The sequence below is a fragment of the Grampus griseus genome (assembly GCF_964374135.1).
Source record: "Grampus griseus genome assembly, chromosome: 3".
Taxonomy (NCBI): Eukaryota; Metazoa; Chordata; class Mammalia; order Artiodactyla; family Delphinidae; genus Grampus; species Grampus griseus.
The window spans coordinates 172,149,508-172,167,659 of NC_139019.1; the positions used below are offsets into that span (position 1 = coordinate 172,149,508).

The 18,152-nt window shown below is 62.1% G+C and overlaps 1 protein-coding gene across 1 annotated transcript; it reads right to left on the bottom strand.

Annotated features, from left to right (window-relative positions):
• Positions 1–215: 215 nt before the first annotated feature.
• On the bottom strand, positions 216–17,512 carry ABCA7 (ATP binding cassette subfamily A member 7; the record flags this gene model as incomplete). Its single annotated transcript, XM_082650416.1, is given in 55 exon segments — positions 216–350; positions 354–362; positions 464–704; positions 1,165–1,257; positions 1,586–1,887; positions 2,474–2,493; positions 2,496–2,614; positions 2,838–2,944; positions 4,004–4,066; positions 4,141–4,261; positions 4,333–4,462; positions 5,197–5,320; positions 5,445–5,589; positions 5,873–5,988; positions 6,222–6,240; positions 6,242–6,319; positions 6,690–6,859; positions 6,945–7,122; positions 7,236–7,268; positions 7,508–7,795; positions 7,972–8,070; positions 8,153–8,277; positions 8,499–8,678; positions 8,680–8,834; positions 9,054–9,102; positions 9,359–9,550; positions 9,846–9,944; positions 10,224–10,408; positions 10,587–10,724; positions 10,898–11,052; positions 11,153–11,311; positions 11,794–11,970; positions 12,198–12,264; positions 12,267–12,302; positions 12,586–12,787; positions 12,879–12,989; positions 12,993–13,099; positions 13,196–13,461; positions 13,815–13,976; positions 14,470–14,654; positions 14,795–14,801; positions 14,803–14,954; positions 15,144–15,283; positions 15,536–15,546; positions 15,548–15,650; positions 15,735–15,764; positions 15,767–15,923; positions 16,153–16,233; positions 16,543–16,596; positions 16,738–16,879; positions 16,937–17,052; positions 17,056–17,105; positions 17,294–17,329; positions 17,332–17,353; positions 17,447–17,512. Coding segments are annotated over 55 exon segments (6,507 nt in total).
• Positions 17,513–18,152: the final 640 nt, after the last annotated feature.

The following is an 18,152-nucleotide window of genomic DNA, read 5'->3' on the forward strand; positions in this document are numbered from 1 at the left end:
GGTGCCAGGCCCGATATCCAGACATGGAGAGCCATTTTTGGACAAGCATGCAGCCTGACGCATGGACACACATGCGGAGGGCTTCACACCATGACTTCTCTGCATTCCCTCCAGGGCAGCAACCCCTCAGGGAGCCTGGGTCCCGGCTCCAACCCCTCTGCCCTGCCTTGGTCACTCCCAGGGCCCCCCACCAGCTCCACGGAGGAGAGGGAGGCTCAGAGCACCGTCCCGGCCATGCTGTGGTCCTCGAGGAACTGGGTGATGAGTCTGGGGTTCTGTGGGCCTGGCACAGGGTCCGCCCCCACTTCTGCGTCCTTCTCGTCCTCCTCCTTCCCCTGATCCTTGGAGAGTTACAGGGATACCTAGTGCTGGGCAGCCCAAGGAAACAGGAAGGGAGGTCAGCTGAAGGGTCTGGCCCCCAGCCCCACCTTTACCACCAGCCCCGTCCTGGCGCTGAGGTCACCTCCTCCAGCGTGGTCTGGCTCACAGAGAAGTCCTCCACACCGTGCTCTGCGCCACGTGCCGCCAGCTCTCCAAAGAGGTGCCCCAAGGCGCAGCGCGCTCCCGGAGGCAGCTGGAAGCGCAGGCGGCCACCGCGCACCTCCCGCAACTCGGCCCCCGGGAACGTGGCTGCCACGAAGGCTGCCACCGACTCGGACTGAGACTCGGACACCCGCAGGGTCAGCGTGTGGCCAGCCCCGAACCTAGGGTAGGGTGGGGTGGGGTGGGGTGGGGTGGAGTCCCGCAGCCCGCTCTTCCCTAAGACCCACCCACACCACCCTCCAGCTCTCTCCTAGCCCCACCCCTATACCTGGCTCCTGTTGACCCCCTGCCCAACACACCTGACCCCAACCCCTGCTCGTCCTCACCCCTCCTACATGCTCATCCCTTCTCTAACCCTGCTTCTCCCAGGCCCCGCCCACACAATGCCACGCCCCAGTCCAACCTCTGGGCCACACCCACTTGCAGACCTTCTTGTGTCTCCGCCCATGGACCCACCCTCAGCCATCAGACCTCATCACCCCTCTCATCCTGGACAGTCCATGATGCTTGTCTCTTCCCCACTGAGAGCCAACCTGACCCCGCTTGATCTCCCCTCCGGCCCCACCTACACCCCCACCCGGATCTGCCCGCACCCAGGCCTTGAAGCCTCACCCCACTCACCGGCCCTGGAGGTGCTGCGTGCTGACCAGGCAGCGGAACCGCCCGTTCACCATGATGGCCAGGTGCGTGCAGAGCGCCTCACTCTCCTCCATGCTGTGGGAGCCCGGAGCCATGAGCTCTGGCCAGGCCTGGACGGGCGGTGCCGGGCACTGGGCTGCTCCTGCTGGGGACCCTCAGCCTCCAGCTCTGGACCACCCTGTGCTCTGAACACTTCCTGTCAGGCCCAGACTGCTCTGTTCCCTGGGCCGGGTACCACCTCCGTGTGTTCTCCCACTCAGGCCTGGCACCCTCCCCCAAGCGAGGACCATGCCATCCCCTGTGACCCTGTGCTCTGATAGCCTCTAGCTCGGGCCTGGTCCACCTTTCTCCCCAGGATGGAACACCTGGACCCGCAGACCCAGCCGTCCGGTTCAGGGCCCACATGTGTGAGGTGGGCACCACGGCCAGAAGGCTGTTCGAGAGAAAACGCCGTGCGCCAGGGTCCGTGCCAGTGGTGGCTCGTCCTGGGAGCAGGGAGATGCTTAAGCGGGGCCCCGCCCCTACTCTGCGCACACGCCCCCTGCCCTCCCCCTCACATACCAGAGAGACCACAGCTGGATCCCCCACCAGAGCCACGGCTGTCGCCAGTTTCCGCTTGTTGCCCCGGCTGTAGGTGCCCACGGGGCTGTCCGCACATTGAGGGAGGCCCAGGCGCCCCAGGCGCCCCAGGCCCGAGCTTGCTGTCTGTGGCGGGACGAAGTGGGAGGAGCAGAGTGAGCATTGGGGGGGGGACCGGGTCAGAGTAGGGGGACCAGAGTGAGCAGGGGGGCCAGGATAGCGGGGGTCAGAGAATGGGGGGCCAGAGTGAGGAGGAGGGCCAGAATGAGGGGGGGCAGAGTGAGCATGGGGGAGCAGGGTGAGTGGGAGGGGCTAGGGCGAGGAAGGGGGTGGAAGGTAACTAAAGAGGGTGGGGCCAGAGCGAGTACAGGGGCAGGACTGCTACCTGAGGGCGGGGCCAGAGTAAGGGAGAGGCAGGACCTGGCCCAGGGCAGGAAGCCACCAGGAAGCCCTAAGCAGGAAGTGAGTAGGCGGGGCCATAGCCAGAAGGGTCAAGGAGGGAAGGGGCGGGTCCCTAAGCAGGGAGGACAGTGGGAAAGGGAGGTAGACCCAAGTGAGTATGTAGGAGCTGGGGGAGGGCAGGGGCGGGGCCAGAGGACCAAGCGTGGGTGGACCTGGGCTCAGGGTGTGGCCAAGGAGCACCAGGGTAGGCTACGGTCCAGGGGCGGGGTTGGGGGCGGAGACCGGAGGGGTTGGTTGTGGGGAGTGTCACCTGGGCAACCTGGGCCTCGAGACACCGCGCAGGCGTGCAAACAGCTCCAGGTGCTCGCGGCCGGTCAGCAGCTCGAAGATGGCATCCAACTGAGGGCAGTAGCCCATGCGGCAGTGAGCTACGGCCGGTTCCCGAGCCACGCTGGGGATGGGGAACAGAGAACTTCAGGAACTAGCTGGGCCCCGGCCATACTGGGGGCAAGCAGGGGTCTCAGGGCCCGCCCACCCACCCTGGTAAGGGACAGAAGGTGTCTCAGGGCCAAGTCAACCCTGCAGAGGTGTGGGGGTCAGGGACTCAAGCCCCACCCGATGCGTGCATGCAAAGGCGGGGGGTAGGGAGGAACAAAGGCTCCAGAGCCCCTCACCTGTGGCCTGCCAGCACCACCTCGCCCCCGCTGGGCACCGTGTCCCCAGTCACCATGTGGAACGTGGACGTTTTCCCCGCTCCGTTCACGCCCAGCAGCCCAAAACACTGTGGGCACACCCAGAGATGGTACTCACAGAGGCCTGGACACTTGTCCCAGCATCTCTGATTTCTGGGGGTGGGTTACTCAGTTTCCACGTGGAGGGCTGTGGACAAAGGGACCCCTGGGGCAGATACTGGGGTGTGTGGGTAGGCATACAGCTGTCACACAGCAGGAATTCTGGTTGGCACACAGCATGTGTTTAACCAATCCTGGCACGCAGTATGTATCCTATAAAGGTCACACACAACCAGTGCTCCATAAATATCGAGGCAGGAGATTTCAGAATGTTTCCTGCCATGCAGTGGGTACCTGATGGCAATGGCACCTGCTGAGAATTCATGCTGGGTGTGCAGTCAGCCCACAGTGGAGAGGTTGGCTGCACACAGTAGGCACTTGCTAAAGAGTGACTACGACACTAACACACCACACATGTGCACAGGTATGTGCCAGCCCCTAGCAGGTGGCCAGTAAACGGCCCACAGCAGAAAAGTTTGCACAAAGCAATTGCTTGAATGTGAACTGGTACAAAGCACGTGCCTACTAAATACTGGTTGTTAGCAAGTGCTTGACACATATATAGTAGGGGCTCAACAAATGCTGTTAACTTGATAAAAGTTGATCATCACAAAGGTGACGTTCAATACACTTTTGGTACACACAAGGGGGGCTCAGTAATGCTTTAGTATATACAACTGGTACTCAATAAGTGCTAGCACATAGTAGGTGCTTGATTAAGGTAACAGGCATATGTATGGGAGCCCAATAGATGCTCAATAATAAATCCGTCCTCACTAGGATCTTATTAATACCTTATTGCACACAGTAGGGATCAATAAATGTAAGCATGCAGTAGGTGCTTAATGAGATTCGCTGGCTCAAAATAGGACTTCAAATATTGGCAGGCAGTAGGTGCTCAATAAAAGTGCACAGTAGGTGCTCAATAAAGGGAAACAGGCTCACAGTAGGTGTTCAGTAGAAGGAAGTAGGCACAAACAGTACAGAGCACTGGGTGCACAGTAGGGCAGCCTCTCACCCCTGCACCAGGACCTCCACCCTGGACTTACCTCACCAGGGGAGATCCCAAGACACAGGAGGTTGACAGCCAGTGTCCTCTGCCCAGGGCACACCTGGGAGGGATGCAGGTCTGTGAGAAAGGTGGGTGGGCCAGTGGGAGCCACCCAACCCAGCACTCTGCACCCACCTTGGTCAGGTCCCTCAGCACCAACACGTCCCTCTCGGTGGTTCCTTGTACCATCCGCCCCCGCTCACGGGCCACATCCTCATCCTCCTCTCCCAGGGCAGGCAGCAGCCTCAGCTTGGGTCTGAGGACAGAGACATGAGTGGGCCCAAAGCCAGATCCCAGCCCCTACCACCCTCCGTGGTCCCCACTGACTGTGGCAAGAGGCAGTTGTGGTGCTGCAGCAGGAGTGTAAAGAGGAGGAAGATGGGCCCCTGTATCAACATGGCCAAAAGGTTCTTGCTGACAACCTCCCAGCGCAGGGGTGACTGGAACTGCCCATCTCCTGTGAGGACATGAAGGAGGGATTGGGTCATTTTAGGGGGTTGGTTTCTGGGCCTCTCCCCATTCAGGTCACCCTGGGTTCTTAAGGGAAAGGACCAAGCTGAATAGGCCACTCAACTGGGGTCTAATTGGCATGGAAAACAGCAGCATCGGGGCTTCCCTGGTGCCGCAGTGGTTAAGAATCCACCTGCCAATGCAGACGACATGGGTTCGAGCCCTAGTCCGGGAAGATCCCACATGCCGCAGAGCAATGAGGCCCACGTGCCACAACTACTGAGCCTGTGCTCTGGAGCTCGTGAGTCACAACGGCTGAGCCCGTGCACCTACAGCCCGTGCTCCGCAACAAGAGAGGCCACCACAGTGAGAAGCCCGCGCACCGCAACGAAGAGTAGCCCCCGCTCGCCGCAACTAGAGAAAGCCCTCGCGCAGCACTGAAGACCCAACGCAGCCAATAAATAAATTAAATAAATCTATTAAAACATATATATAAGAAAAAAAGAAAAGAAAAAGAAAACAGCGGTATCACCACCTCCCTTATTTAGAGCCTTAGACCTTTTACGACGTGACCAAATGGAATTAGATTTTATGGCTGCTTTGCTGTACGTCTAACTTGGCCTTCAAGCCCTTGGGGGGCCACCTAAGACCTCCAGGTCTCTTCCTGGGGGCTACTGTTTGTCCCTACCCTATAGAATTGACTCTCATCTGGCACTTCCCCACCTGGAGGGAAGTTCTCACCCAAGCGCTCAAAAGCGTCAGCCATGGCCTGGTTCCTCACCATGTCAATGAGCACCCAGCCCAGGCAGAAGTGAGGAAAGATAAGGAAGACCCGTTTCAGGATCCAGCTCACCTCCTGTAACTTCTACTCAGGGGCAGGAAGAAGGAGGTGGGTAAGGGGCCAAAGCCGAAGCCCAGTCCAACCTTGTCGAGGCCATGGTCCCACCTGATCAGAGAAGAGCTCGAGGCCCAACCTTGTCGGGTCCCACCTGATCAGAGAAGAGCTCGAGCACAAAGGTGGCCATGCTGCCGTTGATACCGATAAAGAGGTTGATGCAGGTGAGCACCATGTAGGCCATGCTGGGCATGGAGAAGAAGGAGGAGGGTGGGTACGTGAGCGGTGTGATGGACCAGCTGAGGGGTAACAGGAGCCACTGTTACTGCCAGACAGGGGCTGAGCAGCCCTAAAAGTAATACAGATCTCCCTTCCTAATTCTGTGTTTTAGGCCTATAACGCGGATCAAGCCAAGATGAGCTTTTAAGGCCACCTCGGCACACCGCTGAATTAGATCACACTTGGGGTCACTTCAGAGCTCCATACCCTCTCCTTAGGAGCTGCTACAGAGCCCCATCTCCCTCAACAGTGTTGGGGGTGGGGGGTCAGTAAGAACAAGCCCTGAAGGGCTAGAGGCCTCACTCATACAGTAGTAGCAACAACAGGAGGGCAGGCAGGTTGGCAGAGGCCACGTACGCCCTCTGCTGGAAGGCCAGAAAGATGAGCACCACGATGGACACTGGCACCAAGTAGTTACACTGCATTGGAGGTGGCAGTGTCCCCCCTCAGTGTGCAGGGGTGGGAACTGGCACCCTCGGCACTGTGCCCCACCCTGACCTCCTCCCTGTGCTTTGGGTAGCAGGACATGAGGTCTCCCACAATCCCCAAGACTTTACTTGGGCCATCCTAGACAAGTCCCTGCCCAGAAAGGGCCAGAAGGGACAGTGGCAAGTGGTGGCGGGGCCCCCACCCCTCCAGGCAGTCCCTGCACCATGTCCCAGAGAAAGTTCAAGGGTGAAGCTGGCTGGGACAAAGGACATGGCGAAGACCACACAGATGGAGACAAGCACGTCCACTGAGGAGGCCATTCTGGGGGCGAGGGTACGTGAGCTGTTCAGAGGGGAACTGTGCACACCACTGATGGGACAGAGGTCCTCAGGGCTGGGTATGGATGGGGGAGGTGGCTTGAGCCATTTCGGGTCATTAGGCAGGGAGAGGTTTTCCAGGTCTCTAGTAGAATAAAAGTTGATGTGACGAGAATGTGCAGGCAGCTGGGGGAGACTGGAGCCCATGGAGCCTGATGATGTTCCATTACCCTGGCCTAGGGAGTGGAGAGGAGCAGTTCCTGTTCCCCATTTACACAGCAAGAGCGTAGCAGAGCGTAAATCCAACTCCCATCGCCCCAAACAACAGAGAAACCAACTGATGCTGGGGGGATACACAGAGCTGGGGGACTCACAGCGTGGCCTCAGACAGCTGCTCCTTGGTGAGGTTCAGGGGGTGATTGAGCGTGGTGATGCTGTGGGCACGGTGGGCGGGGCTTAGTGGCAGGCGGGCAAGTAGGAGAGCGTTGTTGGCTCGGTTGACAAAGGCCACCATGGCATGCCAGCCCTTGTTGTTGAACCAGATCTGTGGTAGGGTCAGGGCCAAGGGGTCAGCGTGCGGGGGTCAGACCTACGCCCAGCAGCGCCAGCCCACCACTCCCAGTTCCCACCTTGAAGCCATCCTGAATGTCCAGACCAAGAGCCCATGCTGTGAGGTTGTTCAGGATGTGGTCGAGGGCCCCTCCCAGTTGGGGGTTCAGCAGTGCCCGCAGCTCCTCCACAGAGCGGCCCACCTCAAGCCCCGAGGGCAGGCCCGGGTCTTGGCCCCCCAGGGAGAAGCCCCCATACCTGTGAGGCAGTGGAGGAGGGGCAGCTGAGGGTCGGGGAGGATGGGGTGGCAGGTCTCCCAGCAGGCAGGCAGAGGGCACAGGAATGGAGCCCAGGCAGAGGACACTCCTCACCTGACCTCGTTCACCCACTTCTTGGTCTTCAGGCTGTGATAGAGACAAACACACAGACACAAAGATGAGTGAGACAGAGACAGAGAGATTCTGGGGAGTTGAGTTGGGTGAGATAAATAGAAACGATGAGGTATGGAAGGCTCCTAGGAAGCCCCAGCTGGGAACCCCAGGCTGGACATCACCCTCTCCCCAACCTCCCCCAGGAACAGAACACTTCCTCCACCTGAGGACCCTGCTACGGCCGGGCACGCCAAGTCCAGGGCAGTGCTCACCCTTGGCGCACCAGGCGTGGGTAGGTCTTGACCAGGAAGTCAGACAGTTTCCGGCCTGTTAGGTCCTGGACCACTTTGCCCGAGCTGGTCGGTGCCTGGGGAGGCGGGGGGCAGCCGGCCACAGCAGGGCAGTTGGGCAGCAGGCAGTGGGCACCAGGCTGGCTGCACTGGCAGGCAGGGGACGGAGACTCCGGAGTCCAGTTGCCGCTGGCCAGGACCTTAGCCACATCTGCAGGAACCTCGGGCACCGAGAACTGGCAGACGGCAGGCTGTGTGCACTCAGGTGCCCTGCGGGGGTGGGTGCAGGGCTGGGGCACCCGGCTTCCAGGGTTCCTGGAATGTGGGGGCGCCCAGCTCCCAAGCAGGCATGGGGGATACCCGAGGCACCTGAGGCCCACTGGCCAGAGCCCAGATAGGGAAACTGAGACCAGAGAGGAGAAAGGTCCAGGCTGGTGGGCCCTCACCTGTTGGAGTTATTTTTCAGGTAAGCCTCCTCCAATCCGGCCTCTTCCAGCAGCACCTCGAGCAGGCGGGCACATTCAGGGTCCCCTGGGGCATCCTCGCTGCGCAAAGGGGGCGCAAGTCAGGGCTGTACCCACAGGCTCCTGGCGCTCCCACCACCAGGCCCCTCTCCTCTGCACTCACCTGAAGAAGGACACTTGGGAGCCATACATGCTGAGACTGAGCTGCAGAGCTGGGTAGTATCCGAAAGGAGGCATGATGAGGCTGAACACCAGTGCCAAGCCCACGAAGAGGGCAGGCAGCACAATCTGAAGGACCAGCCCATCAGCTGCCCTCCTGGTCTGCCCTCCAAGCTTGCCCGCACCCTTCCCTGATCCCGCTCTAGAACCATCCATGGCTCCCCAGTGCTCTCAAAAAGTGTTCAGAGTAGGGGATACACCTGGGATTAGGCTGTTGAATTAGGTCACAGAGTGGAGAACAGGCACTCAGGGTCCCCCACACGCCCTCCCTCGTGCCTGGCCCCCCTCACCTGTGCGAACAGGCCACAGCGGCTGCAGCAGGCAAGCAGGAAGCGCTTGAGAAGCAAGGCCCGGAGCTGCTGGTGGGCCAGCACCCAGCCATGTACACAGCCTGCGGCGTCTGGCCCAGAGCTCTGCAAGGCCTGTGTCTCGGGGGCAGATCCCGCTGTGAGGGATAGGAGGGTCAGTGCTCATGCCCCGGGGACCAGGAGGGGCCACAGGGCCGGGTGGGGACAACTCACCCAGCCCCCCATTCTCCAGGGCTGATTCCTCTAGCAGAATCTGCAGCCTTGCAGTCGCGTCCAGATGAGCAATGCCTGAGCACGGGTGCTGCCTGGGCCTACCATCTGTGGAGTTACCAGTGTTGGGGTCAGGTTCAGGGTCAGGGTTAGTGTTCAGCCTGGGGTCTGGGCTAACGTCAAGGTTCACAGTGGAGGGGTCAGGAATCAAGGGTGGAGGTCAGGGCTATGCCTTGGGCCACGTCAGCCAGGGATGGGGACTTGGTCTAAAGTCAGGTCCAACTCTGGACCAGGTTGAGGGATCAAGACAGAGACCTGCGGCCGCACCCCCTGGGCCTGTGTCCACAGCACAGTCCTCCACCACCTTCAGGAAGATCTGGGGAGACGAAGCAGGGCGCTCAGAGCCTGGGGACACAGGGGAGGGAGGGGGACTTGGGAGCCACCACCCCTCATACACTGGGGGTCCCCAGGCCTCCCGGAGGGCCCCTGAGTCTCCAGGCTTCTGTGTGCCGACTCCACCCTGGGACACCCAGCTGTCAATAGGCAGACGTCTTCCTCTTCATCCTTCCAAGCACCACCTCCTCCAGGCAGCCCTCCTCCTGGCACCCCCACACCTCCCCCAGGAGCCACACCTCCTCCAGGCTGGTGTCGGAGATCCCGAAGCCGGCCAGTCCCAGCTTCCCCAACCGCTGGTCCAGCTCGCAGAAGAGCTCAGCGAAGCTACTGTCCGGGGCGCCCTGGTAGGGCAGCGCCAGCACCAGCTCGTGTGGCAGCTCTTTGACCAGCCGTGCCCCGGGCACGTGGCTCTGCACCAGGGCCAGCAGCTGAGCATGTCAGGGGCCCTGGAGGCGTGGGCAGCCGTGGCTCCTGCCCCCCCATCCCTGCCCCCCTGGAGAAGGGGCTTGGGTGACCCATGAGGGACCTGTCCCTGAGGGCAGAGGACGTCAGGATTAGGTACCCAAGGGCAGGACTTGACCCGGGGTCAGAGCCAGAGTCCACCCAGGGTCAGAGTCCAGGAGTAGGTCCATGTGTCGGCTCAGCCTGGTGTCAGGAGTCAAGCCCGGGGTTGTGAAGCCCTGTTGCCCTGAACCAAGCCACTGTCACCCAACAGCCCCTCACTCTGGCTCTCCCACCCCGGCCCTCACCGGCAGTGCTGGCCTGGCTGCCTGGCTCCCTTTCCTGCCCAGGATCCATGTTGTCCTTCAAGTCAGTGTCACCCTGCGGGCAGGGCTGGCCAGAGCCTTGAGAGACAGTGGATGGAGGTCAGCTCCAGCCCTCACTTTTTTTTTTTTTTTTGCGGTACGCGGGCCTCTCACCGCTGTGGCCTCTCCCGTTGTGGAGCACAGGCTCCGGACGCGCAGGCTCAGCGGCCATGGCTCACGGGCCCAGCCACTCCGCGGCATGTGGGATCTTCCCAGACCGGGGCACGAACCCGTGTCCCCTGCATCGGCAGGCGGACTCTCCACCACTGCGCCACCAGAGAAGCCCAGCCCTCACCTTTTTGCTGGTGGCCAGGGCTGGGGGACACTTCACCAGTGTCAGGTAGTATCTGGAGACCAAATGACACCACAGGAAGAGCGGGGAGCCACAGCAGCACAAGCGGCCGCCCGCCACCACTGCCACACGATCTCCCAACAGCTCTGCCTCATCCAGGTGGTGGGTGGAGAGGATCAATGTGCGATCTGGGCATGGGACCCAACCCACTCATGCCATCAGGCTGCCGAAGCTGTGGTCTCTGCCCCATGCAGTGAACTCCTACTCATCCCTCAAAACCCCATCCCCCAACACCTCTTTGTCAGAAACATCTTCTGGTCTCTCAAGCAGAATCCAGGGGAACCTCAGGCCACCCTCAATTCTTACCATCCTGGTATTTGAGCAGCAGCTCCCGAATGCCTCGACGGGAAGCAGGGTCCACACCAGCTGTGGGCTCATCCAAGATAACGACTTGGGAGCCACCCACAAAGGCAATGGCCACTGAAAGCTTCCACTGAATCCCACCTGGGTTGGGACAGGGGTTGGGATCTCAACAGGACCCACAGGCTTGGGCAGGGCTACCTCCCTTCTTCCTGCGCCTCTCCCTACCCACCTGGACCTCAGTTCCTGTCTCCTCTGACATCCCCCCATCCTCAGGATAAAGCCCTAGCCCCCTCCCCATCCTCATCTCTGCAGACCCAAAGGCTCCTCCCCAGAGAGGTGGCGAGTCTGTGCATGCCGCTTGGGGACCAGTCCCACATCCTGCATCAGACGGTCCTGCTCGGGGCCCACGGCAGCTGCACTCAGACTCTTTAACCGCCCATAGAACCAGACGTGCTCATCCACGGTCAGCCTGTGGCCATGGGCAAAAGACAGGGTGGCTACCATGGTGGGCAGGGGCCCAGAGAGCACCCAGCCCCCCATTGCCATGCCCCAGGCCCACTGAGACGCACATGTCAAACAGCACACTGTACTGTGGGCAGACTCCCAGGTGGGGCCGGATGGCTGCCATGTTGGATCGGACATCGTGGCCCAGGACACAGGCGGAGCCAGCAGTGGGTGGGAAGAGGCCGGTTGGACCTGGGGGTGCAGGGATTGCAGAGCAGCTGCTCCTTCAGAGGGGGAAACTGAGGTTCCCAGAGAAGAGGCACCAGCACATATAGGGCACCTATTGTATGCCCAGACCGAAGGAGTATTATGTTCCCATTTTTTTTTTTTAATTTTATTTTATTTTTTTGGTTGTACCATGCGGCATGTGGGATCTTAGTTCCCCAACCAGGGATCAAACCCGTGCCCCCTGCATTGGGAGCACAGAGCCTTAACCACTGGACCACCAGGGAAGCCCCTATGTTCCCATTTTACAGGGAAGGGAAAGTGAGGCTCAGAGAATATACTTATCGCCTACCTATTGTGTATCCAAAGTGAACTTGCGGGGGGGACCCAAAGTGAACTGGGGAGGGGGGTGTCCTGCCCTCACTGTACAGACAGGGACCTTCTGACCCCAGATGTCCTTCCCCTTGAACAGGTGTGCAAGCTGAGGCCCTGGGGGGCGGGGAGAGAGGAACTGGGGGGGAGGGGAGCGACGGCTGCTCACAGAGTGGTCGTCTTGCCAGCCCCATTGTGGCCCAGGAAGGCGGTGATGAGGCCCTGGTAGAAGTCCAGGCTGAGCCCGTGCAGGGCCGGCTGTGGGTTACCAGGAAAGCGCTTTTCCAGGCTCCGTATGGAGACTCCTGGAATCAGGCCAGGGGGCGCCTCTTCCACCAGCATTGGGGAAGGAGGGCAGACTCAGCCATGGGAGCCCCCGGGGTCCTGGGGGCTGTTCAAGCTGGTCTGTGGAGTCGGGGACTTGTGGGGCAGGGTTCTGTAGGAGTTAGGGGAGCCTCAGGGGGCCTGGAGAACTAGGGGTGTCCAGAGGATTGGGATCCGCGGGAACCTGGGCTTTGGGGGGGCCTGGGAATCCAGACAGGGAAGTGGCTGCTAAGGTCTGTCGGGCCTCACCCTTGGGGTCCTGTGGGGCAGGGGGCTGGGCACTTGGAGGTCTGAGGCCCAAACCAGTAGCTCCTCCGAAGGGAACGTTCCACGGTTCGGGGATCCCGTACTCGCCTGTGGGGAGTGGTACTCAGTTACCGCTTGAGCCCATTCCCCTGGTGTGTGCCGGCTGCTGGCCATACCCCTGGGATTAGGGCATCCAGGTAGGAAGTAATCAGGAAGCCCCGCCCACCCGCCCCAGACCATCCCTCAAACGCAGCCACCTGTGCGCATGTGCTCAGGTGCCAGGAATCCCCACCCTCTCACCTCCGGCTTCCAGACCCCTAAGCCCCGCCCCATCCTGGGCCCCGCCCCTCAGCCCAGCCTCCCTGGCGCCTGTGCACCTCTTACGGCCCACCTGGGCACACAGCCTCCAGGTACCAAGTGGCGAGGCCGTAGAGCGCAGCGTCGAGCAGCAGAAGACCCGAGACCTGGGCCAGGCTGAAGACATCGGCTATAGGCCCAGTGCCCACGTTGTGCCACTGCGCGCCCTCGCCCTGCTTCTCCAGCAGTGCCAGGCTCTCGCAGCCGAAGCCGAAGGCCACGGGCAACAGAAGGCTCTGCGGGTTGGGGCAGGTAGGTAGGTGGGTGGAAAGCAAGGGCAGCTAAGGGTGCCTTGCACCCCCGCACCCCACCCGACCCGGCTCTCACCGCGGCCACACGGCCGCCCACGGGCAGTTGGTCCCGCCAGGCCACGCACAGCACGTAGGGCAGATAGAGCACGAAGTAGGCGAGGCCCGCGCAGGCGGCTGCCAGGTTGGCTCAGGAGAAGCAGGCGCTCAGAAAGAAGCTCTGGACCACCGTGGCCACCTTGAAAGCCGCCAAGGACGGGAAGGGCACCACCGCGTGGCTGTAGGGGAGGATGTCCCCGACTGCAGGGAGGCAAAGGCAGCTGGAGGGAGCGCACGGATTCGCCCAGGGCCGCGCAACCCCGCGAGGCGCCCCCTGCCTGTTACCCTCCCGCGTACACGCGCACCCATTCTGGAGCCGGGAAGGCCGGGGTGCGCCCACCTTGAGCACCAGCACGAGCAACGCGGTGCTGAGAAGGAAGGGCCCGAGACAGCTGAGGAACCAGCCCAGCCAAAGCACGGCGCCACTGAGCCCCATGGCGCACATCGTGCAGCACAGCCTCGTCTCCTTCTCACGCACCACAGCCTTCACGGTCAGCGCCACCGAATAGATCCAGGCCAGCATCAGGAAGAGCGGCAGTGACCGGCTCAGCACGCGCAGGAACCTAGGGCAGTGGGCAGCTGGGGTGGAGGCCGGAGACGCCGCGCTGCCCCCATCTGGCACGAGGGTGCGCGCACTGGGATCCCAAGGTGAGGCCAGCCGGGGACATTTGTTCTCCCTTATCATCAGACCCTTGATGGCGCCTCAGGGTTCTGGCTGTTAGGCCACGTTCTCCCAGCTCCCGGAGACCCCCGACCCTCAGGAATCCCTCCTCCTCCCGCTACAAGTCACGGAGAGTGGTCCCTCTAAACTGTAGTTCTCAGCCTTGACTGCGTGAATATTCCAAACGGAACCCTGGCCGCACCCTGAGACCCGGGATCTGGCATCTGAGTGAATGAGTGAGGAGGGGGCGCTCACGCGTCGTCCACGTAGCACGTGTAGGGCATCTGCTGCAGGTAGAGGCCGGCGCGGGGCGCGGCTCCAGTGAGCACGCGCAGAGCTGCGCGCTCCAGCAGGTCCTGCAGGTACACGAAGCCGCCCCACACCAGCGCGTCAGCAGCCGCACCGGGGTCCCAAAATCTGAGGCGAGTATGGGAGTGGCTGGGACCTGCCCATCACAACTTTAGTTCCGCCCTCACCTGCCTCCTCAGTTATGCACGTAGCCCCACCTGCCAAGCGCTCTTTTTTTTTTTTTTTTCTGTACGTGGGCCTCTCACTGTTGTGGCTTCTCCCGTTGCAGAGCAGGCTCAGCCATGGCTCACGGGCCCAGCAGCTCCGCGGCATGTGGGATATTACCGGACCGGGGCACGAACCCGTGTCCCCTGCATCGGCAGGCAGACTCTCAACCACTGCGCCATCAGGGGAGCCCCAAGCGCTCTAATCTTATCCCAGAAGCCGAGGGTTGAGCCCGCGTCTGCCAAGCCCTTGGCCGCGCCCCTCACACCATAGGCTCCGCCCACCGCAGGCCCCAGTTGGTCTAAGGAGTCTTGGGCTCCACCTACCAAGGTCTATGGTAGGTGGGATGCTCCCTGGCATCCCCACTCCCTCGGCCCCGCCCCACAAGGCCCCCCACCTGTCCCTGATCTTATTGGCTCTTGTGACGTCATCGATGTCCATGCGGATCTTGATGCGCACATGGCCAGGGCCTGGGGACTGCGAAGAGTCCGGGAAGTCCTCGGGCTCGGAGAGCAGCTCCAGGGCCCACTCCACCAGGGCAGTCTCTGAGGGCGCAGCCTCCAGCTCGTCCAGAGTCACGCACTGGGAGGGGCTTGGGCGTGGGTCCGAGGTCCCAGGGTCCTCCTCTGGACCTGAGGGTGGAGCCGCGTTTCCTCCTAGGAGTCCCACAGCAGGGCTGCCCCTCCCCTCAGAGAGATTTCCCCAGGTGGGCGGGCCCTCACCTCCATCACGGCCCAGTGTGCCCACCAGGTGTCCCATATCAGCATGGGCCTCATGCCAGCTGCAGCCACCACTTCGGGGGTTCAGAAAGGCACGAAGAGCCTCTCCCCGGTCCTGGCCTCCAGCTCCTGGCTGCCTTCTTCCTGTGACCTGCAGGAGCCTCTGGGGGGTGTCGGGGAAGGTGGGAGTCTGTTTCGGGCATTCAGGGCCTGTCACCCCTCTTCCCATCCCTGCGGCCGGAGCTCACCGTGGATACCACTTCCCAGCTCCACACCCTTGCCCAGAAGGCCCTGCCCTTTTGCTCAAATCCTCAGCAGGGCATGACTCTGCTGCCCGGCGTCCTGGCCCCACCTGCAGCCGTGCGACGCCGGCGCTGTCGTTCGCGAAGTTCAAGAGCGGGGCGCCCAGCAGCTCCCACACCTCCTGGATGCCCTTCAACAGCGCCAGCCCCTGGAAGGTTTGGTTCACCTGCAGGAGGCGGGCGCCGAGGTCTATGCCGGCCTTGCCTGTTCACGACCCTTCCCCTCCTCTGAGGACCCCTGCCCACCCCTCCTGCTTCCCCCCCTCTGCTCCATCCTGTGCCTCTGAGCGCTGTCTGTAACCTGGCAAACTCTTACCCCTTCTAGACCCCGCTTCCCGGACCCAGCCCAGGGGCCGCCCGTCTCCTGGTCAGGGCCCTCCCTCTGGCCTGGCCCTCCCCGCCCTGGTCTGAGGCCGGGACGTGGGACCCCTCCCACCGTCACCTGGGCCGTGAGCTGAACACTACTTTCCCCAGGACCAGCGGCTTCAGGCGCCTCCAGAGCCGGTGGGACAGGGGGTGGGCGTCCAGGGCCCCCACCAGCTCAGTGCGGGTGGAGCCTAGCGCCGAGGGGTGCACCATGAGGCCCTGCGCCCGCCCACGTCCTGGCCCCACCTCCCCGGCTGGGAAGCCAGCTCAGCCACTCAGGCTGTGGTGTGGCAGGGCCCGTGCCGCTCCTGCCACACCAGCTCCTTCAGGTCACTGGCCTCATACCGGCTTGCTGGGCCCCTGGCACTGCACAGGGCTTCTACCACCGCCTCCAGGGGGCCACCTGGCCCTTGGGGTCTCCACAGCAGTGCCCACAGCTCCACCAGGCCAGGTGGCGCCAGGAGCTGGAGACGGGTCACCAGAGGGCCCGGGCAGGCTTCCCTTCCACGTGGTCCTACCGCCAAGCCTTAACCAGGGCAGGGGACTCCGCCAGGAGCACCCTCTCCCTCTCTTTCTGCCCAAGTGCCCCCCAAAACCTACCAAAGATAGGTGCCTGGGGCTGCCCTGTCACCTCCCCTTCCAGGCAGCCCACCCAATTTCCTGGCTGGGATAGAGACTGCGCGGGCCTCTTACCTCCTGGGCCAGGTCTTCTGCTGCTTCCACAAGGCAGTCTAAGGAATCCTGGGCCTGGCCCAGCACAAACGCCAGGGATTCCTGGGGAGAAAGATGACAAGGTGACAACGACGTTCACTGCTGTCTCACCAGGGGTCCAGTACCTTGCCAAGTTCCCAGGGGGTCCATACTGTCATAGGCCCCATTTTACAAACAGGGAAACTGAGGCTGCTAGAGGCAAATGGGCTTGTTCAAGGTCTCAGGGCTGGAGTATCTCAGGCACCAAGGTGCCCTCCCAGGCACCAAGGAGGGCCCAGGCAAAGGCCTGGAGGCTGGCCCACGAGGGGCAGGGCGGGACTCCACGAGAACAGCGTCCAGGGCTCCAGCTGGCCTTGCCCTGCCCCACCTCACCCCTTGCATCAGTGTCCCCAGCAGCTCCGTGGCCAGGGACGGTCCCTCCTTGGGCTAGTCACTCAGCTGAGCCCAGGCTGAGGGAGTAAAGCACAGAAGCCCAGGGTTAGGCAAAGCTTAAACCGAGACACGCCCCATCCCGTGCTTCACAGCCCAGCAAGTGGAGGCAGGCGCGTGCTCAGAGCCCGGCCCCGCCCTGCCTGCCATGGGCCCTGCCTTCTCACCTGCTCCACGTGCAGCCCTCAGCGTAGGCATCAGCTGCCTCAGGCTAGCCAGCATCCTGTGGGTCCTGGGGCCCCCCAGGACAGTGTGGGCATCTGCCAGGAGCCGGGAGACCCTGGGGACAGAGAGAGGGCGGGAGGCGGTGGCTGGGCGGCCCTCCACCCACACACACCCGGCCGCCCCCGCTGCCGCTGGCTTACAGGGAGTCCTGAAGGTGCTGAGGACACCAGGCTCCTCGGTGAGCATGGGCCGTGGGAAACAGGTGTTGCTCATGTTGCAGATGAGGCCCTAGAGTCCAGGGACGGTACCCGCTGACGGCAGCGGCTTGTTGGGGAAATGGCCTGCGGGGACGCCGGACGTGGGCTTCTCGTCTGAGTCCCCAGCGTGATGACAGCCCCGGCGACAGAGTGCCCCCTCTCAGCCATGATTCGGGTGCCCGGCCTGTGCTCCGGACTCTCCCTGGGGCCCCTGTGCACGGGGTGACCACTGCTAACCCTAACCCCAAAGTGCTGGACGTTGGGAGGCTTACATTCATGCTGCCCAAGTTGGGGGTGGGAATGGCGTGCGGCCACATCAGCTCCACCAAGAGCTGCAACGGCGGGGGCAGAACAGGCGGGGGGGAGTGGGGAACCGTGGGGGGCGCCCGGGCCGCCCCTCCCTGGCCCACCCGACCAGACATTACCGGCTGCCTCCTGCGGTACAGGAAATTCTTCCAAAGCAGCAGCATCAGCTGCGTCCAGGAGGCCATGGTGGGAATGGACGGGAGACAGGACTGAGGGGGTCAGGCTGAAGACGTACTGTGCGGCTGCGGGCAACTCCCCGTTCCTCTCTGAACCTCATCATCTCTCTATCGCTCTTCTATTCCTGGAAGCTCTGCTTAGAGCCGAGCAAACAGTCCACGCTAATTAAAGGGGCTCCTGTCTCCCCAGAGGGGCGGAGTAAGCCAATGGGAGCCCTGCACGAATCCATCCTCGCATCTCATTGGTTGAGGGGCCCAGGGCTGCAGCTGGGGGCCCAAAGGCGATCAATTAATCCTGCAGGTGGTGGAGCCTAGGCTTAACTCTCTCCTCACCAGGCTCCACCCTAAGCCCTACTGGTGGGGCCTCCAGGTCCCGTCCCCCAGCCTCATCCCTAACCCGGGGAAGGATTCCCTTCCCCCACCCCACCCCACCCCGCGCTCTTCTCCAATGATAATAGCAACGAGTATTTTACACGACTGGCTGGAACAGGGGCCACCCCAGGCCCCCAGAGAGACAGGCAAGTTACCCAGCTGGAGGCAGGGCCCCAGATCTGCCCTCCCCTCACGTAGTATTCTTCAGCTCAGAAGACCCACAAGATCCAGAAAATGAGTAAAGAGCAGGGGCGGCGCCTGGAACCAGCGATTCCTG